This window comes from Crocodylus siamensis, chromosome 3 (assembly GCF_052110815.1).
Source record: "Crocodylus siamensis isolate JL-2025a chromosome 3, ASM5211081v1, whole genome shotgun sequence".
Lineage (NCBI taxonomy): Eukaryota > Metazoa > Chordata > Crocodylia > Crocodylidae > Crocodylus > Crocodylus siamensis.
In genome coordinates, this window is record NC_143397.1 from 88367312 (window position 1) to 88394094 (window position 26783).

General features: G+C 43.6%; 1 protein-coding gene across 2 annotated transcripts in view; it reads left to right on the forward strand.

Moving 5' to 3' along the window:
• The window catches only part of CNTLN (centlein), a 377819-nt gene that overhangs the window by 122021 nt on the left and 229015 nt on the right, over nt 1-26783 (forward strand). For both annotated transcript variants that reach the window (XM_090038766.1, XM_090038767.1), the window contains exon 7: nt 19487-19645. In XM_090038766.1, the coding sequence (XP_089894892.1) occupies nt 19487-19645 (159 nt within the window). The remainder of the gene's footprint in view (nt 1-19486; nt 19646-26783) is intronic.

Sequence of the window (26783 nt, forward strand, 5' to 3'; positions counted from 1 at the left end):
AAAACTGGACGTAAATGCTCCAGCTCCGTACAGGGGGAGAAGGACATTTTGGGATTTGCTTGAGAAACTTCTGTGGATGCAAGCCAGCATTTTGGTTGCTTTACTAGCCGCAGCATTGCATTGAAGGCTCATGTTCATCTTGTGGTCAGTGATGACCCCCAATCTCTTTCTTCCGTAGTGCTAGCCAGTGTAGCACTGCTGAGCCTATAATATTTCTTCCCAAGGTGGAGAACCTTGCATTTTTCAGTGTTAAACACCATCAGGTTCTCATCTGCCCATTTGCTGAGCCTGTCCAAGTCAGCCTGGGTCACCCGCCTGTCTTCTTGCGTGGATGCTTTCCCCCAAAGTTGGGTGTCATTGGCGAACTTGGCCAGTCCGCTCCTGACTCCAATGTCCACATCATTAATGAAGATGTTGAACAATATGGGTCCAAGGACAGAGCCTCATGGGACCCCACTGGTCACAGGACACTATGATGAGTGACTGCCATCAATTACTACCCTCTGGGTCCGACCACGGAGCCAGTTTCCCAGCCAGCGGATCGTGGTGGACCCAAGGCCACAATTGGCCAGTTTTGCCAAGAGGTGATCATGGGATACCAGATTAAAGGCTTTTTTGAAGTCAAGATATATGACATCAATCTCTTCTCCCTTGTCCAGGTGATAGGTCACCTGGTCATAGAAGGAAATGAGATTGGTCAAGCAATCTGGACCTACCTGCAACAAGCCCGTGCTGGCTGTCCCTTAGGATGTTGGCGTCGGCCAGTCCATTAAGGATGGCCTCTTTAATAAACATTTCTAAGATCTTCCCCAGGATAGAAGTTGGGCTGATTTGCCTATAGTTAGCTGGATCCACTTTCCTTCGTTTCTTGAAGATTGGCACCACATTGGCCTTCTTCCAGTCTTCAGGCACTTCACCAGAGCGCCAGGAGTTTTCAAAGTTCCGTGCCAGGGACTGGGCTATGATGCTCACCAGCTCCTTGAGTACCCTGGGGTGTAGATTGTCAGGGCCAGATGACGTGAAGGTATCCAGCTTCTCAAGATGTTCCTTCACGAGGTCAGCATTTATGGAGGGCAGGGGATCTCCCTCACCTGAACCGCCCTGTCCCGTAACGGTCATGGGCGTCCCATGCCTCTGATGAAAGACGTAACGAGCATGGGCGTCCCATGGGACTGATGAAAGAAGGATTTGAAAGAGAATAATGAAAATCTTTATCAAATGGCTTATGGCAGCAGTCTCCAAACTTTTTAAGCACAAGATCACTTTTTGAATTTAAGTGCAATCTAGGATCTACGTCAAAAAATGTAGAAATAATTTTTTTCATTTATGTTATAGAAAGCTGAGATCAAGTGCTTACTATACATAATTATACTTTTTCCCTACTTACCGAGTCTTAGTGTGACACTTATGACTGCACATTATCTGCCAGTGTCTTGAAGTTTGGGTTGTAGTTTGAAGCAGCTAGCTGAATGCAGCCCTGCAGACGGGCATTTGTGAGGTGGGTGCGATACTTGGACTAGATCATCTTCATTTGTGAGAATGCCATCTCACACAGATAGGTGGAACCAAAGTAAGCTTTCACTTTTAAAGCACAGGACAATAGAAAGGGGTTCTTTTCTCGGTTTATGAGTCCCACAAAATTGCTGTCCCTTGATCTGGCTTTCAATTCAATGTCACTTTGCATGGTAATTATCTCCATATCAATTCCACTACTTCGTAAATCAAACACCTGATGGAACGTTGTAGCCAAATCACCCAATGTCTACTGGAAGGAATGGGATGTGCCTAACTTTAGCTTGAAAAAACCAAGATGCCTAACTTTAGCTTGAAAAAAATGAGACTGAGAGACTGTCAGAGACTTAACAATCAACCAGTCAATCATGATCTACTGGTTGGTGACTACTGGCTTATGGAGAGCTCTATCCAAGCATGAGGGGCAGGATGGGCCAAAACTGATGGTTTTTGAAAACTTACTGTAGGGACAATAGAAGCTGGTATCATGGGTAAGTCAGAGATGGGAGTCAAATTCTTGAAACTGAATAAGAGATGATAGATGTGATGGTGATAGGCTTTGAAAGGCCTAAAACTTAAAAAAAACAAGCAGCTTACATTTGATTTAGTAAAGAAGGGGCCATCTGGGCAGTTATATAAAGAGGAGAGTGACTTGGTTCAAAGTCACTAGCTAGGAAAATCATCTCTGCAGCAGCAATCTGAAGCAATATGAACAGGAAAGATCGCATTTGTCAAGGCCAGAGAAGATGATGTTGCAGTGATCAAGATATGAGATGATGAAACATGAGATAATAAGATGATGAACAAGCTACCTTTTAGCTCTGGTGCTGCTGGATAGTAAAAGCTGTATCTTAGAGATGTTGCTTGGAAAGAATCTGCAAGACTTTGACATGTCTAGATGTGAAATACTAAAGATCCAAAGATGATTCTTAGGTCATGTGCCTGAGTGAGAAGCAGGATGGCAAAGTTGTCCACAGTGATTGAGGCAGGAAGAAGCAGGGAGCGAAGATCTGCTTTTGCCAGGCTGAGCTTGAACTGACAGCTAGATAGAAAGAGATGGCAGAAAGAGAGGCTGAATATTTAGTTTAGGCAGGAAATAAATCTGGAATAGAAAGGCAGATTCTTTTGCTTAGAGCGAGAAGCTGAATTTGTATTTGGAGATAAGGATTTTTATTAATTTCTCAGAAAATGGCCTGGTCCAAGGGTCAGCTAAAGAAGACAGAAATACCTGGATTTTGATTTACAATCCTGGTCAGCTTCTCTCCAATTTCCTCCCATATATGAGACTATTAACTGCTTGGCTTAACAGCTGCTCCTGATTTGGTTGACACCAAAAGCAGAAAACAAGACAGAAGAAGATTGAAAAGAAGAAACGACAGAGGTGAGAAACAAGATGATGCGACGATATGAGGAACAAAGGAAAGACAGAATAAAGATAAAAATTAGAAAGTAAGTGACTGGGAGAAGAAAATAGGAAAAATAAGAGTGCTGACCTTAATGTCGGCAACTCATATTGTGATCTTTTTTAAATATAGTGTCGTTGAATGCCCATAGCATGTATTTTCCTGGCCTAGTCCCCCCGCAGATTGGGCCGCATCCCCACCTAGGCTTGTTGTCCTGTCCACCCCTCACCCCGTTGTCAGCCAACCCTCACTGCTCCAGCTAGGAAGCAGAGGGGCAGAGCGAGCCCTGCTCTCTCTGGAGAAGATAGTACAGCTCAGCCCAGCCCAGGGCTGCAAAATGCTGGGATGCTGGTATTCTGATTTAGCTTGACCCAGGGAGGGGACTGGGACTGAAGTTTCATAAACCAGTTTGACCCAAATCAGTTATGTCTGATACTACATTCAACTAGGTTTACCTTAAATCAGTTTTATCCATTTTGAAACTTGTTTATGTGCACTGAGTTTCTGTTCTGTTACAGGTTTAAACCAGTTTCTAATCACTTAAACTGAGTTATGTGTAACTTCTGTGTCTTGCCGTAATGTTTTAAATTTAAATAGTTACAAAACTGAGGCTAGCAGCTGATTAAATTGCAGATGGTGTAACTAAGTTCTTGCCAGCAACTTTCTCAGCTATCAGGCTCATTGTTCTAGCTTTATCATTTAGAGATTTATTTTATGACATTAACCTCAAGATCTATAGGTAAATCTAAATCTAAAGTTAAAATTCTAGGCTTTGAGATGTGAGGCTTTCATACCCTCTGCTAGGCTCTGTTACAGCCTCTGGATTTTGAAAAGTATCCTGTGATCAGATGCAGTATCCTGCTGCTTGACTGCTCTACCTCTTCCTACAATGCTTTCTATGAAAGTTCACTCAACAGAAGACTTTAACTTCAGCAGCAGTATTTATGAACAGTAGAAGCTATGCAACTTAAAACTTCACTCTATTATTTAGAATTATTTTATTATTCCTGAATGCAGAGTTTGACTCTGGTGAAGAGTTTTGTAAGACAAAAGAGAAACTTTGTGCCTGACAGTCTATCAGAACCAAATTAAGACAGTCACAGAGCTCCTTTGAGTTTAGATAAAGTGAAAATTAGGGATTGGTTAAATTTAATATTAAATTTGTCAAATATTTTAAACATAAGACATCTGATTTTGATAATTTGATATTTGATCTGTACATGTTTCAATGGTGTTGGCAGTGTCAGGAGCCAGGGGAACAAACAGGTTAAATTGCCTCCATCTTGCCCTGAGCTTGGCTTCCAGTGGCCTAAATACTCCTCAGCTGACTGCAGTTGTCTGCATGGGTTTGGCTGCCTGCCTTTAAGCAGCATCTCTTTTAGATCCCTCTTTCAAGAGGCTATTCAGGAAAACAGATGCTTCTCAGTATAGACTTGGACGTTTCAATCCTTGTTCTTAATTTTCTGGTTCCTACTTTGATTCCTAGGTTTCCAGTCCCTGGATCCTGCCTATTTGTTCCTAGTGTCCTAGTTCCTGCTTGTTTGTTCATGGTCTGCTGTTCCCTATGTCCTGCTTCTTAACTTCCAAGCTTCACCTTTGTTCCTGGTTCCTGTCTGCAGATTCCTTGTTCCAGGCTGTCTTGGTGGCTTCTTGACTCCCTTGTACTCCAGACTGCCTTGCTAGCTCTTTCATCCTTTGTGGTCTAGACTCCAGTCCAGACCCTTGTTCTCTAACATCGGGCACCAGGCTCATGGTTTAGTTTGGTGATTGCCCATGTCCTGTACATATACAGCTGCCTGTTCCAGACCCCCTTGCTTGTGACTCCAGTCAGGATCCTTTTTCCTAATATCTCCTGGCCTGTGGTTGTACCCAGGGTGGCTGCATGTATCCCGGTCCCTTACAGACCTTGAGCCTCCTTACCTGCCTGCTCCTGATCATCTAATTCTTAACGGGGATTCTTGCTTACCCGACCTTGTCTTTTCCTGATGCCCTTGGTTGTGACCTTCTATGGTCAAGCCTTGGTCTCCTTTGTTCTGGTCATATCCCTGATAGGTAGTCTCCATTTTCCTTGCCTCAGCTAAGATCAGGAAGGCCAGACTGCTTTAGGTCTCTTTCCCACCCTAAACCTGATACATTCCTATTTTCTAGAAACCCTCTTTGTGTACCTGAAATAAATCAGTATCCCTAAAATAATCTGGTTATTTAACAGGCTTTAAAATGTGATCTGTGTCCTCATGTTTCCCATGAAAGCTATTTTTGTGTTGGCCCAAGGAGTCACTGAATCAGAATCATAGAAAATGAGGGTTGGAGGGGACCGCAGGAAGTCATCTAGTCCAACCCCTAATCAAACCTGGACTGTCCCCAACTAGATCATCCCAGCCAAGGCTTTGTATATCTGGCTCTTAAAAACCTCCAAGGACGGAGATTCCACAACCTCTCTAGGTAACCTGTTCTAGTGCTTTACTACTCAGCTAGTGAGAGTTTTCTCTAATATCCAACCTAAAGTTCCCTTGCTGCAATGTGAGACCATTGCTCCTTGTTCTGTCATCTGCCACCAGTCTCTTTGGAGCTACCCTTCATGTGGTTGAACTTTGTTACTAAATTCTCCCTCAGTCTTCTCTTCTCTAGACTAAATAAGACCGTTTCTTCAGTCTCTCTTTTTAAGTCATGCTCCCAAGCCATCTAACCATTTTCACTGCCCACGCTGGACTCTCTCCAACTTGCCCACATCCTTTTGTAACGGGGGGACACTGTACTCCAGATGTGGCCTCACCAATGCCAAATAGAGGGAAATAATCACTTCCTTTAATCTGCTGGCAACTCTCCTACTAATGCAGTTCAGTATTCTGTTAGCTTTCTTGGCAACAAAGGTACACTGTTGACTCGTATTCAGCTTATTGTCCACTGTAACTCCCAGATCCTTTTCTGCAGAGCTGCTGCTTAATTAGTTAGTCCCCAGCCTGTACAAATGCATGGAATTATTTTGTCCTAAGTGCAGGATTTTGAGCCTGTCCTTATTATGCTTCATGAGATTTCTTTTGGCCCAATCCTCCAATTTATTGGGGCCTTACTCTCCAATGTATCTACTACTCCACCCAACTTGGTGTCATCTGCAAATTTGTTGGGGGTGCACTCCATCCAGTCTTCCAGATTTGTTGATGAAGATATTGAACAAAAATGGCCATAGGACTGGCCCCTGGGATACTCCACTTGATACCAGCTGCCAACTAGACATCTAGCCATTGATTACTACCCCTTGAGCCTGATGATCCAGCCAATTTTCTGCCTACCTTACAGTCCATTCATCCAACTTGGATTTTCTTAGGTGGCTTGTTGTGGGAGACTATACCAGAAACCTTGCTAAAATCAAGCTATATCATGCCCACTGCTCTCTCAACATCCACAGGCCCAGTCACCTCATCATAGAAAGTAAGCAGGTTGGTCAGGCATGACTTGCTCTTCATGTGTCCGTGCTGACTGTTCCCGATCACCTTCTCCAGGTGCTTAGAAATGGATTCCTTAATGACCTGCTCCATGATTTTTCCAAGGACTGAGGTGAGGCTGATAGGTCTGTAGTTCCTCAGATCCTTCTCCTTCCCTTTCTTAAAGATGGGCACTACATTTGCTTTTTTCTAATTACTTGGGATCTCTCCTGATTGCCATGAGTTTTCAAACATAATGGCCAGTGGCTTTGCAGTTACATCAGGCAACTCCCTGAACACCCTTGGGTGCACCGTGTCTGGCTGCATGGACTTGTACATGTTCAGCTTTTCTAAAAGTCCCTAACCTGTTTCTTTGCCACTGTTGGCTGCTCACCTCATCCCTAAACTGTGCTGTCAGGTGCAATAGTCTGATAGCTGACCTTGCTTCTGAAGACTGAAGTGAAAAAGGCGTTGAGTACTTCAGCTTTTATACATCATGTCATTAGGTAGCCTCTCTCATTCAGTCAGAGTCCCATACTTTCACTGATCACCTTCTTGTTACTGACATACTTGTGGAAACCCTTCTTTTCACCTTTCATATCCCTAGCTAGCTGCAAGTCTAGTTGTTTTGACCTTTCTGATTTAATCCCTGCATGCCCAAGCAATACTCTCTTATACTGCTCCATAGTCATTTGTCTAAGTTTCTATCTGTAAGCTTCTTTTTTATGCTTTAGCTGATTGAAAAGTTCCTTGCTAAGCCAAGCTGGTCTTCTGCCATACTTGCTAGTTGCGCCCGCCTGGCCTCGAACGCCCGCTCGCACGCTTCCTTGGCACGAACAGTAGAGGATGTCCTTTCTCTGGCTTCATGGGTTCCCCACAATGGGCTTCAGTTGTCCCTCTGGCTTTCCCTGAACTTGCCTGCCACATCTTTGAATGTTAAAGCAGCATGGGGTTCAGCCTCGAAGTTCCCTTCGGGGATGACCACTCTTCTTGCGGGATGTTCGTGGGTCTCCACCTCCCCTACACCCCAGCCTTACACCAGCCTCTGGCAGGATGCCTGGTCTTGGAATGACCCCCTCCAGTATGGATGTTTCTCCTGTGTGCACTGCGGTATCATCACTCCTTATTGCCCTTGGCGATATCCCCCCTACTCCTTGGGGAAGGATGGTCAGTCGCCTCAAGCCGTCAATCTGGAACCCCATTGAGTGGGTTGGCTCTACTCCTGGAGCCGTCAGGGGCGGGTACCCCTGTTGGGCAGGGGTAAAGAAAATAAAATGAAGAAAGGAAGAAAAAAATATAGCAGAAAGCCCCAAACGACCTTCCAGTCCAGCATCTTACTGACTGGCTGTCTAAGCCCTCCTGCCTGTGCTTGGCAATGCTCCTTTGATGCTAGTCCTTCAGGGTCCCCTTATCCTTGCTGCCCCCAGCCCAGCTCCCCAACCTCGTACCTGGGAGCGATTGTGCAGGGAGACTCCCGTTCCCTTGGGGTCGGCTTCAGCCTCTCCCTCCGTATCACTGCACCCATTGTGCTGTGGTTCAACGGCTCCACCATTGTGCGTCCTTGGCAGTTTTAGGGGTGTGTCTCCCAAAATGCTCCTCCCCTTTTTCGGGCTCAATTTCAATACCCAGGGTGGGGAGATTCTTCACAGCTTCTGCTGCCGTTTGCCATCCGGGCAATCCCTGATCTCTCTGGCTCCGTCCTTTGCCAGCATTGAGAGCCTCTGCCTCCACCTCCTCACTTGCTCTCTCCTCCCTGTTGCTGGTAGCCACTTTTATCCTCGCTGGCTGGTGCGCCTTTGCCTTTTTTCCTCCATTTTGGTGTCTTTTTCAGTGCCGAGCCCCGTAGGCAGGGCTTCCTGGTCCTGCTTCTTGTTATCCTTGGGACACTAGTCTTCCTGCACATCTGTATTGTTTATTCCTGTACCCTTAGTAAGGTTTCTTTAAAGTACAACCAGCTATCCTGGACTCCTTTCCCCCTCAGACCAGCCTCCAAAGGGATCATGCCCATCAGTTTCCTGAGTGAGTCAGAGTCAGCTTTTCTTATGTCCAGGGTTCTTATGTCTTACTCTGTTGCTCTCCTTCCTTCTTTTCTTTAGGATTTTTATCTCAGTCATCTCATGGTTGCTGCTACCCATGTTGCCATCCACTTCTACATTCCCCAATGTCTACAATATACAATAAAATCTCCAGTAACTGGCATCTTACTGGCATGCAAGCCGGCATGCTCTGTTAGCCGGCATGTTGGCTTGTAAGGTAAAGTGAAACCAGAAGTGCCCACCGTGGCACTTCTGGTTTCTCCAAGCCCCCACGGCCTGGGACAGAGCAGCCTGTGCTGCCGAGCCCCCACAGCCCAGGGGCATAACAGGCTGCTCGGGGTCTGCCTCCCTGTCCCGCAGGGCCCGCAGGAGGGCCATCGATGCCCTGGACACAGTGGGAGAAGCGGCAGCCTGAATAGGCAAGGACTCCTGTTCGGGCCGCTCAATTAACTGGCATATTTTGTTATCCAGCATCCCTCATTCCCGGGGGATTCCAGATAACAGAGCTTTTAGTGTAGTTTTAAATTTTTGTGTGTGCGATTTCTCATGTTTGAGGTCAATGAAAAACTATGCTTTGCACATTAGTTTAAAGTGTTATCTCTTAATAATTCATACATATTTTGGAAACTCTTCATGAAATATATGCATATATATATATCTATATATCAATTTACCATTTTTAATTCTGTTTCTGATGTGATTTTCTTTTCCATATATATTTATTTCTGCTTCATTTTTCTGGTTTGTTTAAATGAATTTAACACTCATTTCAGATGCTAACAAGTAATTGTTTGACGTATTTTTGGTAGAGCTCTGTGTTCATTGGCTATTAGATCTAATCATTATATTTGCCTTATTCTGGACATTTTGTTGCCACAGATTAATTTATTTTGAGTAACTTGTTTGTCACATTTTTTGGTAACTTTATCAAATACTCTGTTTTCAGTCGAGTTATTTTTCTTGTAATTTCTCAAAATACCAAATCAAAAAATCATGTGTTATTTCAAGCCTTTTTTGTTAGTACAGCTAGGGATAGAGATATTTCATACATTTAATATAGTCTAGGTGCTAGTCAAATTGCTATACACACCATCATTATAGTGGTAATTTAGATTAAGCTTCTCACATTTAAGATTTTAGGTTGTTTAGGTCAAGAACCTTCTCTTTCAAATATGTATATCATGCACACAATGGGACTTTAACACGTAGACTGAGACTATCTGTATAATAGATAGTGATTTTTTTATTGTTATTTAGTAATGATTTTAATCCAGCAGAATTCTCAGGCTTGCTAGAAAGCTATGCCACCCTGAATGTTTTTACTTAGATACTTTTATTGGCATCTAGCTGATAATAGTGTTGGACATGTCAAAAGTGTCTTAGATTTCTGAATCCTCAGACCTATTGAATTTATACTTTTCATCAGTAGTTACTGACAGATCCAGCTGTCATCATCAAGATGTCATGGCAGATGGTTATTTTCAGGCTACAGTACATTCAGGATCCACTTCATTCCAAACTCTCTTACTAATGTTCCCCTCATTCTTCACAGAAATTGTCCAGAGGATGGTATAGTGTAGTAGTAGGAGGGGGCATACCCTTAACCAGTGGTATAGGGACGTGACAAGGTGTCTTGGGCATGGGAGCAGTGGTGATTTTGGGTTGCTGCTGTACTAGTAACATTATTGGAGAGCTGCCATTGGCAGCTGTTTTTTTCATACCTCTTCCCCCTCCCCTTGGTTCCTTAAGCCCCAGTTTGGCCTGCTGGGAGCTGCTACCACTTCTCTCTGGCTGAGCTGGACTTGACTGTGGCCATGCTGGGGCCACCACTTCTACTGATTGCCTCAGAGCTCCAACAGACCTACAGGAGATGGTTAGCAGCAAGGGGCAAACGGGAAGGGGCAAGGGGCAGGCCTGAGAGACAGGTGACAAGGGTCAGGCACAAGCATGGCAGGGCAGGGGATGGGAAGCGAAGGCTTCAGGTTAGAGCAAGGAGTTCTGGGTAGCAGGCACAGGGAGCAGGCAGCAGAGGGCAGGCCCTGGCATGGAGGGGCAGATGTCAGGCAGGGAGAAGGTGGCAGGCAAGCAGCAGAGGTGACAGGCAGCAGTGGGGCTGGCCTCCCCCACAAAGCCTGTAATCTTGTCATACAAGAAAATCAGGTCAGTGAAGCATGACTTGCTCTTGAAAAATCTATGTTGGCTGTTTCTGGTCACTATGTTTTCCTTCAGATGCTTAAAACAGATTCCTTAATGACATGTTCTATAATCTTGCCAGTTGTTAAGGTCTGTAATTCCCTGGATCCTCCTTTCTTAAAAATGGGCACTATGTTTGCCCCTTTTCAGTCATTTGGACTCTCATTTGACTTTTGTGAGTTTGCAAAGTGATTAGTCCGTAGCTCTGTAATTATCTTAACTAATAACTTAAGTTTTCTAGGATGAATATCTTTTAGCCCTGTTGAAATGAAAATCTCCATTTTGTCCAAGCAGTCTTTGACCTCTTCTTTCCCTCTTAGGCTGCTTATCTCTTCCCTTCCTTGCTGTCAGCTTTGCTTGTTATGTAATAACTGATCTTATTCAGGAAGACTGAAGTAAAAAAGGCATTAAATACTTTGGCCTTCTCCACATCATCCAGTATTAGAATGTCCTCCCCCTTCAGTAAGAGACCTGCATTTTTCCCTGTTCTTCCTTTTAGTTCTGACATACTTGTAGAATGCTTTTCTTTGTTGCATTTTACATCCCTTGCTAGATGTATCTCAATATGTGTCTTAGCCTTCCTGATTTTGTCTTTGCATGCCTTTGCTATACTCTTATACTCATCCCTAGAATCATGGTTAAGTTTTTGCTTTTGTAAGTTTCCTTTTTGAATTTCAACTCACTGGAAACTTTTCCATTTAGCCAAGTCAGTCTCTTGCTGCATTTCCTATCCTTAGCATCTTGCACCTTTGTTTTGGTGTCAGTGTGGTGGCTGGCCAGACTGACCACAAGAGATGGAATCAGGTCTTGTTGGATGCACCCAAAACTCCTTCCAGGTGGACAGACCCAAAACCTTTTCTTTGTGTTCATTCTTAGTGATAGCTGTTCATACAAGCCTGTTGAGTCCTCTGAGTCAGATGTGAAGGTCATCCTCCTTGTCCTATTGGCAGGCTGGGATTGGTAGGACATGATCTTCTGGCTTTGTGGTCTGCAATCTTCAGGGGGGTTGTTGCTTGTAGTCTTCAGCTGTCATGGTGAAGGCATGGTTGAGTATTTGGTAATACTGCTGACTTGGTGTCACTACAACCTTTAATTGTTAAACCACAGAAGGCTATTTTCACCTGCTGCAAGAGGACTGTCTTCCTTCATGTTGTCACATACATACATCATTCATTCTTTCATTACCTCTTTTTAAACAGGCCAGACATACCACAGACCTTATGTAAGCATTTTCCTTATACCAAATTTAAGTTCTAAAATTGAGACCAATAAGTCAAATATATATAAAATTATGAGACCAATAGGTCAAATATATTTATGCTTAGCAATAGGAAATTTAAAACAGATGGTTAATTCCAGAACAATAATGACTGATTAAAATATTATAAAAAGTAAATCACAACAAGATTAACTTTATCTTAATGGCTAAATAATTAATTATAAAAAATAGCAATATAAGCAATTATAGCTACTGCAGTACAACACTCTTGGGTGCACAGTGGGGGTGGGGCGGTATGGCGGCCAGACTTGCTTTGTTGTAGTCTGCACAATGGCAACTCCTTCTAGCTGCCACTACCAGTCTGTTGCCAGTTCCAGCCCCACTGGCTGGACACCCCAACCTTTTTGTCTTGCACCCACTGCTGGGGGCACTGGACAGAGCAGGCAGGTAGGGTCTTCATGGAGTTTGGCCTGGGACCTGTGCGGGCAAGTTGCACTCCGCTGGGTGGATGGGATAGGGCTGCAGGTGGGTGAGGAATGGCATCTGGGAGTGGGATAGCCAGGTGGGTGCAGGGATCAGGATCCCTATCAGGATCTTGGGACATGACAGTGTGGGTCTGGGGCCTGTGGCAGAGCCATGATCCTCTACCCATACATTCCTGTGATGGGTGCTGGTTCCATGGGCAGGGGCATGTGGGGAGCAGATTGAGGTTCTGCCCTGGGCCCTGTGCTGTTTCACCTCAAGATCCTGATCCCAGCCTGGGCCCAGCCTGCCCATCCTGCTTCTGGACACTTCTCCTTGCCTGCCCGTGGCCCCATTGTATCCACGCAGCCAAGCACGCCCTGTCCATGTAAATCTTGGGCCAATCTCCATGGAGACCCTAGGATCACTGGGTGGTGCCATCGCAGGTCAGGGCCCAGGACAGAGCCACGATCTGCTCCCTGCATGCCCTTGCCTATGGAAGTGTTGCCTATTGCAAGGGTATGCAGGGAGAGGATTGTGGTTCTGCGCTGGCCCCTGGCTCCATGCTGTGGAACCTAGGATCACTGGGTGGTGCCATCGCAGGTCACTGCCCAGCCATCCTGGCCTTACCCTCCCACCCCGCTCCTGGATGCCACCTCCTGCCTGCCCACAGATCTATCCCATCATAGTATCATAGTATCATAGTAGCTAGAGTCGGAAGGGACCTAGGTAGATCATCTAGTCCGACCCCCTGCCTTGGCAGGAAAGAGCACCGGGGTCAGATGACCCCGGCAAGGTGCTTATCTAACTTCCTTTTAAAAATCCCCAGGCTAGGAGCCTGCACCACTTCCCCTGGAAGCCGGTTCCAGGCCCTAGCCGCCCTGACTGTGAAGTAGCGCCTCCTAATATCTAATCTAAACTTACCCTCCGCCAGCTTGTGACCGTTATTCCTGGTCACTCCTGGCAGCGCACGGGGGAACAGGGACTCCCCCAATACCCGCTGATCCCCCCTGACCAGTTTGTAGCAGGCCACAAGGTCCCCCCTTAACCTTCTCTTGTGGAGGCTAAACAGGTTCAGGTCCCGTAGCCTCTCCTCATAAGGCCTGCCCTGCATCTGTGCATCTGTGCAGCCCAACGCAGGACAGAGCCACATAGGGAGATTTAGTCAGCAGGCTGGAGGTGAGGTGCTGACCTAGCTCATGACAGCTCACCAAAATTCCCCAAGTGTCCCTCCAGTCCAAATCATTCCCTCTTCCCTGTTTTTAGCTATAGTCAGTTCTTTTGTACTGCTTTTCCTTTTAGACTTCCTTCCCATGGGTTCCTGCCACCATTTGTCTGAGTTTGTTAAATTCTGCTTTTCTGAAATCCAATATCTTTATTCTGCTGCTCTCATCCTTCCTTTCCTTAGGATCTTGAAATATATCATTTTGTGGTCACTGTCAACAAAGTTGCCTTTCACCTTCATACCCTCAAACAATTTCTTCCTATTTGTGAGCAGCAAATTGAGATTTTCCCCCTTTAGTTGGCTTCTCCACCATCTGTACCAAAAAGTAACACTCCAAAAATTTGCTGGACTGCTTATGCACTGCTGCATTACCCTTCCTTGAAATGTAAAGGTGACTGAAGTTGTGTAATTTGGAATTTTTGGGTTAGTTGTTTGAAAAGAGCCTCATCTACCTTCTTTCCTAGGTTTGATAGTCTACAGCAGACACCCACGATGACATAACTATTGCTGTTCCTGGCACTAGGAATGGGAATGAATGAGTAGGATTAGTTTTTCAGCAGCAGTCTCTTACTTAGGAGGGGGACGTCTTAGGCATAACAATTATTCTCTTACAAATCTAGGACATGAGTTTACAGCAAAACTTGTGTGTTGTTACTCTAAGTTTTAATTGGGATTGAGAGTGAGACTGATGACCAGTAAGACAATTCTGGTCACAACTTGAAAACTTTATTAGGATACACAATAGCAGAGACTTATTGGTATAATAAAAGACAGTGCTTACATAGCCTTGGATTCAACGGAAAAGACAGGTCCACTGGCCAGGCTTCTCTGTTCCCTTGAGGACTCTCACAGATTTGGTTCTTCTTTTTTGCTAAACTTTGGGGAAGTTCCAAGTCACACTGGCTGTTTAACCACAATTATATACTTAACAGAGTTGTCCACAGTTGGTTATTGCTTTGGTGATGAGCCAATCTTTTTTCATTTCCGTACATTATATAGGTGCACCTTTATCACGATCTACAGTGCACGTTTAACTTGCATCATTGCTACATGTCAAGCTCAAGTCCTATCATGATATGGCCTATGTTGTACGTGGCCCATGCTGCACATGGCCTATGATGTATGTATGGCTTACAGTATGATTGTAATACAAGCTAACGTCTCTGTAAGAGTGAAAAAAAATACACAGTGGCGTTAGCATATGCTAACACTCAGTATATGTATCCAATGCTAGTTAGATTAAGTTAGCCGAGGTATGCTATGCTTAACCTACCAGTAGAACTTAATTTGATGCGTAGACAGAGGCCCCTTTCTTACTGTGTTCTTTAACCCTTCTCTTCTATCTGATTCTCTCTAACACCATGATTCAAGAAATGTTTTTTCTTAAAGTACTTAGGAGCCATCTTCAGTCACTGCAAATAAATGTATACCTGTACTTAGTTTAATATATGCTGAGGTGCTTTCCTGAATTAAAGCTTTAGCAGCCTTTTTTTGATAATATTCCTTCTATAACATCATGTTCTGTGATTGTTGTATTGGTACAACTAGTCATATTTTTTGTATTGATATCCAGATATTGTTGTACTTCTGTAGGGGAAGGCTGAAGGCAAATACAAAGTAAAATAAAAAGCTATACATTTATTTTGTTGTTTGATATCAGCAAGGTACACAAATACTCTTTGGCCCAGGTTTAACATATATAGGATAAGAACAGCTGGTTCCCTGAGGCAGATATAGTCTCTTCTTGATGACATTTCTTTAATATCATCCATTTTTTATTTGTTATAAGAGCATTATCTTGTCCCAATCTGTCTCTATATATCATAATTTAAAATCTACTGATTTCCTTTTGCTATTGCTTATTTTTCAGTTTTTAAGACACAATCTTTCATTTTGGTGTTTTGTAAACGTCTTTAAACAATAATATGGTAATGTTGAAGTGATTTTGTAGCCATGGTGGCCCCGGAATTATGCTAGGAACAAGAATTTTTGTGGGTGATATCTTCTATTGGACCAATTGCATGGTCGTGACAGTTAGGCAGGCTTTAAATGCAAAGCCTTCTTCATCTTCATCCAAATGCCTTGCATTTGGAAGCTCATTTAACTTTATCCCAGCAATGCAGTTGGTCCAATAAAAGATCACCCACAAAAAATCCTTGCCTTAAACAGTATTATAAATAAACAATATTTTCCTCTGCAATCATTTTTTTTCTACTGGTGGAACTTTGTTAAAGCAGATTCTTTGATTCACCCCTTATTTTGTTTGCTTTACTATTTTGTAGCTATTCAAGAAAAGTGCCTAAATCAGTAATACTTCTTACCTCCTAATGTGGAGATCTCATGCTGCTTTATGACAACATAATGATATCTCTTTCTTTAGATCGGGGTGGGAAAGAAGGTGGATCCAGCCAGTAGCCACATTCCATTTCCCAGAAGCCCCTGCCCACATGGCTCCCAACCAGTTGCCATGGAAACCTTAGGAAAGTGGGGCCATGCTGAGACGGCACAGGGCCACGGAACTGGGGCTCAGACCTGGCCCCGGCCTCAGCCCCCATGTTCTCCCAGCCCCATGCTCCTGGGGTGTCCATGGAGACCAGCAGGAGCTGCATAGGCAGGGCACACAGCTGGGCAGGGAGCTGTGCTGGGGCTGGGGGGTGGGATCTTGAGGCAGTGAAAGTGCAGGACTGGAGCTGCAGCAGAGCCACAATCTGCTCTTTGCATATCCATGGCTGCAGAACCTGCAGTCATCTTAGGGGTGTGCAGACAGTGGATTGTGGCTGTGCTCTGGCCCTGTGCTGTCACTGCCACAGAATTCTGGGGTCTCCCTGGCCCTAGCTGCAACCCCATCCTAGTTACCTGGCTGCGCACCCTGCCTGCATAGGTCCTACCCCTGCCGGTGGGTGCAGGGTGGATGGGATGGGGTGTCCAGGCAGCAGGGCTGGGTCTGGTGGTGGCAGCCAAAAGGAGCTGACACCACAGAGGTTGCTGGGAAATGGAGTGTCCCGCAGGCCAAATTTGGCCTGAGAGGCGGACTTGCCCATGCCTGCTTTAGATGTTAACCTGAGGCATAGGTAAAGGATAAGTGATTTGCCTGAGGTCACAAAGCAAACTTTGTGAAGAAGTACAAAAGAAACTTAATAGAGGCATGTGGCAGGATGCCCTCTAGGGGTGCTGTGACCTCCCCTAGGACACCTTCCTACCGTGCCAAATCGGGTCTCGAATGCACCCTCTATCTCGCCCGCCACGTCTTGCTGGTAAATATCATTAAAGGGAGGCTGCCTCCTTGCCCTCCTTGGCACAATGCCTTGCTGTACCGGGGCTCTGTCCAATTGCCCGCCGGCACCCTCACAGGTCCCCTCTCGCTTCCCTCGCTGCACCGGGGCCTGTCTCCTGCAGCTCTCGTCGCCCGCACCAGGGCCTCACCCTTATACTGTCGCCCGCAACGGGGCCTGTCTCGCACTCCCGCCCGCACCGGGGCCTGTCTCGCACTCCCGATATTGCCCCCACTGGGCTTGCCTTTATACGAATCGCCGTCCCTGGGCTTGCCTTTGCTCGTGATTCCCCGCCCACACCAGGGCCTTGCTTGCGATTCCCCTGCCCGCACCGGGGCCTTCCCCGCACTCTCGCCCCCAACCAGGGCCTGTGCCTCGCGCTCGCTGTGCTCTCGTAATCGGGGCTCAGGCGGCCTTGACCTTACCTGGCCCCCAGACCCCTTCCTTGGGTCCTACACCCACTGGGCTTCTCCCAATTGGGGCTCAGGCGACCTCAGCCTTACCTGGTCCCCAGACCCCTTTCCCGGGTCTTACGCCCACTGGGCTCCTCCCGATAATCGCCCACACTGGGGCCGGGGTCGGGACACCCCAAAACGCAGCACCCTCTCCAGCTCTAGGACCCCCCCCCCCCACTGCTGCTGGGGAGCTCCTATGAGGCCTCCTCCAACCCCTACAGCCTCGCCCGGTCCTCCGGTCTTATATCACAACCAAAACCGAAAACGCAAAGCCCCTCGGCTATAACATAAATCCTAAGCCAACCTGGCTATCCTTCCTCCATATCCCTGTCAAGGTTCTCTCCACCCCGTATCATCATGCCAACACTGCTCAGGCCATCCAACTTCCTTACTATGCCCACCCTGCTTGCTCCAGCAGAGCTCCCGCTTCTTAGGCTGCCAGAGGGGAACTGCCTCTCCATCCTCAGCCTCACTGTTTATGAAGACCAGGCCCTGCCCCTTCTGGTCAGCTGACCCAACTGGTTGTCTTAGCAACCGCTACCTGTGCTGCCCTTGTGAGTGGCAGCTGAGCCCGTATTACTGTTATCAGTAGCAGGCACCTTAGTGCCCTGCTATAGGGCAATACACAGAAATACTGACATTTGAGACTAATAGTTTGAAGTGTTGCTTGTTAATTAAAGAGAAAATAATGCTCACTTTAAATATATGAAAGTAAACTAATGTTCATAATCCACATTTTATTGAGTGTTTCAAACAGATTAGACTATGAAATACATGTTAAATTTTAATTATGTTTTAGCACAAACCCAAGAATTGCTAACATTACTGTCATTTTTGCCTAAGTCTACAACATTTATTTATTAGTTTCATCTTCATTATCGTATAATTACAGTGGATTCAGGGACCCAGATTACAAAAGACTGTTCTTTGGTTGCATTACAATGCTAGTCTAATTTATAATGTATATCAGCCTTTTATGTCATTTAATCTATAACTAGCTGTCCTGACTCACTTGTATTTATTGCACTAGTGATGGGCCCATAAGCAAATATAACTTTTAGGTAATGTAATAAAATGTGTACTGACATATAGGCAAAGAAAAAAAAGTAGTCCATGAAGGAGAATCACATCATACATATTGCGTGAGTTTAAAAAATATATCCTAGCATTTTAAAGTGTAAATCTATAATGCAAAGATTGGATTGTCTTATGTTTCAAGGTATCCTGTAAAAAATAGGTCAAATGACAAATCAGATCAGTTGATGGTTGATGCAGACAAAAAGGCAGAGCTCTTCAATGAGTTTTTTGCTTCAATATTCCTTAATACTGACCAAGACAATCCCCCCACCTTGAGCATAGACAGATGTTCAAAAGGCACCAGACCTCCAAAGGTCAGTGTTGACTTAGTTAAAGAGCACGTGGAAGGGCTGGATGGGTACAAGTCAGGTGGCCTGGATGACCTCCATCCACGGGTGCTGAAGGAATTGGCCAGTGTCAGAGCTGCTGGCATGGCTGTTTGAGCTCTCATGGCACTCTGGCCAAGTCCCTGAGAACTGGAAAAAGGCCAACGTGGTGCCCATTTTTAAGAAGGGGAGAAGGGATGAGCCGGGTAACTTTAGGCCAGTCAGTCTTACCTCTATCCCTGGGAAAATGCTGGAAAAAATCATCAAAGAGCGCATTTGTGAAAGCCCAGCAGGGGAAACGATGCTGAAAGGAAACGAGCATGGGTTCATCACAGGTAGATCCTGCCTGACAAACCTTATAGCCTTTTATAACCAGGTCACACACTGCCTTGACACAGGAGCTGAGGCCAATGTCATCTACCTGGATTTTAGAAAGGTCTTCAACACAGTCCCACCCCCAGGGTACCAGCAGAAGCTGAAGGAAGGCAGGGGAGCCCAGAGACTCTAGTAGCAGCAGCAGCAGTTGAACAATGGAGGGAAGCGATGTGCAGACCAGGAGCCAGGGGCTATGTGTGAACTACTTGGGAGCTGCTTGTGGCCTGTGGCTACCAGTTAGACAGCCCTGTTGTAACTGAAGGTCCAGTTACTTTACAGTAGTCAAGCCACTAAAGGGCAATTGATAGTTGAGTATTTTGTACATCTTTTACAGTATTCAGTGATGAATATTAAATGCTATGTGTGTAAGTTCTGGTATTTATAAAGAAATTGATGGGGAAAATAGATGAGGATATTCATGAAATAAAATTAGCTAAACACCACTTTTTGAGATCATTGTTGCCCCTCTATTCATGCTTTCCTATTTATTGCTTGTTTTGCACAGGAAGGAGTTGCAGGAGCTGCAGAATCTTTACAAACAAAACACTGAACATACAGCACAGCAGGCAGAGCTGATCCAGCAGCTTCAGGCTCTCAATATGGATACTCAAAAAGTACTAAGAAATCAGGAAGATGTTCATGTGGCAGAGACTATATCTTATCAGAAAGTATGCATTTTTTTCTATTACAAAAGTATACATTTAAATGTATGTACAAGTAGTACACATAATTATCAATAGTCAGCACGCTGGCGAATAGACTGTCTATATTGAAAGCAATGTGTGATACTGCACCCTTCAATTAGTACTATTTCATGATTAAATCAGGCAGATTGCATAAATGTTTTGATTCACTTATACCTACTGAGAGACAATGCCCAATTTTTGCCTACCAACTATGCCCCACCTTAAGCATATATGATTATTTGCCCCTGAAAAAAAGGACTTTAATGGACCGCAAAACATACAGTCCAACTTTTCCAGTGTATTTTATCTGTCTGTATTTCTCTTCTTTTTCTCAAGGTAAGAGGTGGTATTCATATGTAACTCCTCTTGTTAACTGTTTAAAATGTAATGAGAAAATTAATCTATAAATGTGATACGCTTGGTTTCGGTCTCATATGGAATACCACACCCCCAAATAATTTTTTTCCCACTGCCTCACCTCTCTTCTTTTCCTTATTTATTGCCTTTCCCACCATTCATGGCTGGGCTTCCACTGTTGAGCAGATCTTAGGAGCGGACTCTTTGAAGAACCACTCAAAAGCCTCTTGTTATCAAGGAAAAACATTGACACAAGTATAGATGACTCTTTAATGAGTGTTTTTACAAGACAGAATATCTGTATGAGGCCAGTTAAGCACTATAAATTTTAGCTGGTATAGTAGTTTTTATTTGGGCGGTGTGATTATTTTTGCAGGGGTGGGAAGAGAAAATTTTACTGGCATAAGAGTGCTTTTGTCATTACAGCTTATTGCACTTGGCAAAGTAGTAGGAAAAACACTTTTTTGCTAATATGAAGTGCATCTATATTAGGAGGGTTTGCTGGTTTAGACTTTATAAACCTGACCTGAGATTCATTTACATCAAGAGTTTTTCTGACCTTTCTCAAGTAGACAAGAATCCTTGCAATCCTTCAGAGGCATTTTGAGCACTTGCAGGAGAAAGGTGCTGCAGGTTGGGGGATAAGTAGTCTCTCAGTTTTCTAACTAAGCTGACCACTGTGAAATACCTGGAATCTTAAAGGGGCTAGCACAGAATTGTTGAATTCAATATACTTAGAACCTTGCAGAGTGAGGTGAGCATCTTAAGCAAGCCCCACTGACAAGTAATGACATGTAGTGTTTAAATCACAAACCCAGAAGGTATCTGAATACCCATTGTTTACTCATAAGAAAAAATGGGAACAAGGTAGAAAAACTGCTGTTGCTCTGAAATCAGAATCCAGTAGATCTTTTAGTGTATGCGACAAACGGAGGTGAATGTATTTACCTTGTAATTTGGGAAATTGTTCTTATATTGTACCTGGCCCTTGTACAATACCTCTGGTCTTGCCTTTCATCTTCAGGGAGCCCAAGCTGTTGTCATCTACTTAACAGTTCCAAGATCAAATGACTATTTTCGTGATTGGAGGGAGAAATAATTTTTAAGTTAAATTATTAAGAGAACACAAACAGGGCTTTTGCTACTTTTCAAAGTCACATTGCTGGAGCAGTCTCTACAGCTTAAGAAGGATCCCGAAAATGAGTGTTCAGTAGGCTGTATGTAATGTTCAAACAATTGTTTCTAAGTGGCCTGTAGCTTCTAAGAGCAATGTGTGCTTCCTTTCTCTGAGTCACAAAACTGAACACTCCTATTGAGGTCAAAACAAGCTGTAGGCATCCCAGTAACCAGAAAATAGGTGCAGTGCTCTGTATATTTTCAAGTCAAAGGCATAACGTTCAAGATGCACGTATTTGGTTTGTTTCCTTTGCATTAATAACATGCTGGCTGCAACCGCTAGATAAGGACTTGTCAGCTACTCCATAGACAGATTCACAGAGGAATATTTTTCTACTTCTCCAAATGGCATTGAGCCTATCAGCATGTACATCCTATGATATATTGTCCCTTACAGCAAGATCAATGACCTCTGTGTCAGTGGTCAGATAGGCATTACATGCTATAGCTTAGGCAGTGTGGTTGGCTGACATATTCCAAGTTCATCCTACTAGTTTGCCACTTAGGGAAACTGCTCTTCATACTGATGTTAAGGTGCATTAGTAAACAGTTGGTCACGTCAAAGAAATTACTTTTTCGACAAACCAGGCAAAGGTCATGAACTCTTAGTGGATTAGGCATAAATCCATTGAGGATCACAAATTCTGTTCCAGAACTAGCTTAAAAATGGGCAGGGGAGACATTTAAAGATCAGTCATCTGTTTTATCAAGTTGCACTGACTTGCTGGTGTGCAGTTGAGATATACTGTACCATTTTCCTTGAATCCACCCACATTTTAAGCACGCTGTTTTCTGCAAAAACTTATTCAGATTCGAGGATTTATGAAAATACATTGATATCTCTTTCATACTGTAGCTATAGTTCTACCTTTCAAGGAAAGGAAATATTCTTTTTAAAATGTATTGAATCGGTTTTATTGGTCCCAAATGCTCAGGGGACTTTGTTCCTGTGCTGGATTTAATGAGACTCAATAGATTTGTCCTCACCAGCAATTTCAAGGTGAAGAGGCTACAATCAATACTAAGGATAATAAGACAAGAAGAGACTGTGAACTCCTTAGCCAGCTTATCAGAGTGTTGAGAAATTTACAGCGTAGACCTTTTGTTTATATAATGCAGCACTTTCTTTGGTATGGGCTTGCGTTCCAAGCTCTTTATTAATCATACTGATTGAAAATCTCTTAAAGCCAGGCATCTTTGTCAGCACATGAAGGTTCAGGTTTGAATCCAGGAATTGATCCCCCAAAACATCTGAAGCTGGGAGCACTGTGTCTTTGGTAGATATGGCATAATCAGGAGTAGCTCTAATGGTAAAACAAAACAAAACATGCTGGTAATTGGGGCCAGATTAACCCTTTAGTGGGCCCTTGGAAAACAAACTTGTGGGCCCCTACGTAATATTGTATATATAATATTACTTTTTTTCACTCAATAATTATAATATGTGAAATAAGCACAACTGGGCCCCTTCTTCATTTAAGGCCCTAGGCATGTGCCTAATTTGTCTATGTATTAATCCATCCCTGCTAGTAATACTGTTCTTCCTTAGGCTGGGTTGTTTCAAGTCTCTACCCTTGCGAGAACGAAGACCAGGAAATGTAATTGCCTAATATATTTTTGTATGCTTTATTCATGTTGTGCTCTCAATAACCTTTGCCTTCTTTTGCTTTGGTGGGTGTCTGCATTAGTAGCCTGAGATTCCAAGCTAGAGAGCCAGTCACCAAATTCTCTCATGCTGGCTATACTATTTTTAATAAGCTTTCCTCAGATAATTTTATGAAACCCAGTTGAAATTGTTCTAAGCAGGAATTTTACATATGTTGTATTGGGAATTTTACATAAACAATGTGAAATTCATAAAAATAAAAGTTAAAAATATGCATGCCTAGTTGGAAACTGGGCAACATTGCCAGCCAGATGGCCCTACGTTTCATTACTAAATCTTTCAGTTGTTTTACTTCAGATTGCAGAAGAAATGCATATGCTCTCTCATAAGATCTTGAAGCTTTCTATTAATGGATCGAACTCTCTAACTGCATGGAGCAGGGGCAGAGCCCCATCAGCAGTATCACTTCCCCTTCCCCTAGTGTGCTCAGCCAATGGCTACTGACAATCAGGCAGCAGCTGTGGGAGTGAGAACATATAGTTGGCCAAGCAGTGTGGGGAATGATGTGATGCTGATGAAGGGCTTCTCCCTTACTCCCTGTTGCCAAAGGGTTCATTCCTGGATGAGCTGGGGCCAAGCACAGCTCTGTGTCACCATTCCAGTGCTTTGCTTCTTCCGTTGCAGCATGAAAAACAACTTCCTCACTCGGGACACTTGCCCCAGTTTTGAATGTCTGGTTTTGGGTGAAAAAGATGTATAGTTTGTAAATAAATTCAATACTGTATTTACTTGAATACCAGACGGGGTCCTTTTCCCCTCAATCAGCAAGAGGGAAAAAAGACCCTTTTCTTACATTCGCATACAAGGAAAATTTGTCAAATATATTGTCTATTACTAAACTACTGCTAGAAGCAGCATGTGCTCAGTAATGGAAACCAGCTATGAAGTTGATTAAATGCAGCCAACACTGAGCATGACTAAAACACCTAGTCCATATTGGGTAAACATTGATAGGAACCTACCACAAGGTTTGGTTAGTGTAGCCCATCTGAATAAGATATACTATAGTGCCCATTTTGCACAGTCCTCTTCAGCACCAACTCTTTTTTCAAGTCATGATGAGTCACTACATTGCATACATTTTGACTCCCACACCTGAGCTGTGCTTTTCTTTCCTATTTTCAGTGATTCCTGTTTCTTCATCAGTGTTAAATATATGGCAAACATAACTAGATGAGGCCCCAAACAGTTCACCCAGAATATCTCTGTAGCCCCCTCTCTCAGCCTGTTGCATATTATTAGTGTGGCCCTTCCCTTCATGAGATTGCCCTCACCTAGGGGGTTAATTAACATGTGGATGCTTTGTAGGGGGAGTATCTGAAGTATAAACACATACTGAGCAGTGCTGAGCTGTGGGGTCACCAAGGCTTGAAATGCTGTTGACTCTCCTGAGACTCAGCCCAATGAACTATATGTAGGGGGCTACCTAAATCATGGGGGATGTACCAATTTTCATGGTTTAATTGCAGCATAAAGTCCTAATTCCATAATCATTTTGTAGCACCCTGCCCTTCATCACTGATTGGTGACAAGGCTCTGTGTGGGGGAGGGGTGGGCTGCCATCTCAATTGCTGGCTACGATTTGTGCAGCCCTGCCACTCATTGCTCATTGAGGAGGCTCTGGTGGGGGGAGGATGACTGAGGGTGTAGCCACCACCTTGTCTGCTGCCTTTCACGCCACGCTGACCACTGACTTCCAGTGGGGAGCCAGGATTTTATTTTTAGGGAGTTTTTTTGGTTGAGTTCATGGATTTTGTGGATAATCCTGGATTTTGCAGTTTCCTTGAAATTCTCAAAATCACAAATTAAAGTAGGTCCCTAACCTACTTAAGGATCCCTATATGGTAAAGAGCCTTTTGGCTTGGGACCTAATATCATGCATAGTTTGTACTTTGTATAAGTAGGTACAAAAGTGCTGCTTGAAAGTGTGTTTATGGAGTGACTGTGCTAAAACTTGCAGCAATTTCAAAAAAGGTAACATGCATCAATTCTGGATTAAATAAATCTATGGGTAAAATATGCAAATTACTGCAGCTATGTTTAATTTCAAGGTCAGTGTTTTCAAATTTGCTTCTCACTTCCATGTGCTCAGCGAGAACATGATCTGACAGGAAAGAGAGTGAAGGAGGCTGCAGGGGGTGGAAGTTGAGAGGGGACAGGGTGACCACCTAGCCTTCCCCAGATTTATTTTCCCTGGTGTAGCAGTGGGAGGGAGACAAATTCAAGGCAGATGTCCAATAATTACATTCTATACCTAGAAAATTATAACAAAGTTATACATTTTCCATATATAGAAACTAATTATTGGAGGTCATCTTATATTCAAGTAATTATGGTAATATTGTTCTACTCTTCGAGTGAGCTGTTTATTCCAATTCTGTTTCCTGTTCTCCGATTGGTTTTATTGTATAACGGTACTTTGTTTCATTTTATAGTTATTAAAAGCCTCTTCCAAATGACTATCAAGATTTTTGGAAGGACAGAGTATGTCAAACAGCTCTCCCTTGTCCACATGCTTGTTAGCACTTTAAGAAGTTCTAAAAAGCTAGGGAGGCATGACTTATCCTAAAAATACATTCTTTATTTGTCTCCATTTATTTATTTCAGGTTATTCCTATGTGTATGTATGTACTTTAAGATTATATTTCAAATTAAACTATTTAGTTACTTTGTAAATAGACAAGATGTGTTTAGTTTTAAGTACTCTAGAGCTGCATTTCTCAACCTGTGGGTCGCAACCCAAAAGTGGGTCATAAGACTATATGAAGGGGTTGTGAACAAACTTTAAAAATGGGTCAACAAACTTTAAAAATGGATTCTCCTTTAAAGGAGAAAAATGTGGGAAAATGTAGGTCTTCCCTTGCAGGCTAGCAGAGTTTCAGTCTGTGAGGGGCTGCTTGGGGCTCCTCCTGCCCCCTCCACACCTACCCCCTGCCTCATACATTGGAGGTCTGGGGATGAGGCAGTGGGTTGAGACTGTGGGGCACCAGGGTGGGACTCACCAGTGATGTTTACAAATGGGTCCTGGTACAAAAAAGGTTGAGAACCACTGCTCTCAAGTCCTAGTAAAGCTGAATTTTTTTACAAATGGTCTTTAATCAATTATTCCCTGGTATCAATAAAAAGCAGTTCTTAAGCAAAATTACTTTAAATATTGGAAAATTGGTAATATTGTAATGTACCTAAGACAGGATGGAGATGGCCCTTAATACAGGTTCATATTGTTTGAGTCGGTAACAGAACTGAACTGGATATGATCATGTGTTGGTACTGTAATAGTTTCCATTTTCCATTTTCATTTGACCTTTTATTCACCTCTGAATATAGTTTAACATTTCCCTGCCCCTTTGATGATGCTGTTTGTTCCTAAGGAATTTCTAACACTGTACTTTATTTATAATAGTTTCCTCACTTTTTAAAAATACATTTATCTTTGAAAGTTCTTCATGGCTCTCACATTATGGTTGCTGAAGCACTGGCTTGTGGTCTGTAGGGAACCAACTAGTCTCATGGCACTGGTTCTCACTCTTTAGTTCCAGGTACTAAAATCCATTAAATGCACACAACATTGTATTCAATATGTTCCTACTATTATTGATTCATGTAAGCGATGTTTGTTTTTCTTATATTTCCTTATGCTCTCTGTTTACTCCTTTATACCCTTAGCAGTTCAGTAGAATCATATGGTATATTCCTGTCTTCACAGAAACCAATGGAAAACCTTCCATTGACTTCACTAGAAAAAGTTTTACCCTTGTGTTTGTTTTGAACTTGGTATTTCCCAGTGCATAAAATAATTTCTTACTTTTTATGTCTTGTCTTTTTGATGTTTCTTCTTCACATTTTATCCTTAATTGTATTATGCAGATGTAAAATGGACCTCATCTTGAATTATACATTATTTTCTTTTCTATTACTTTG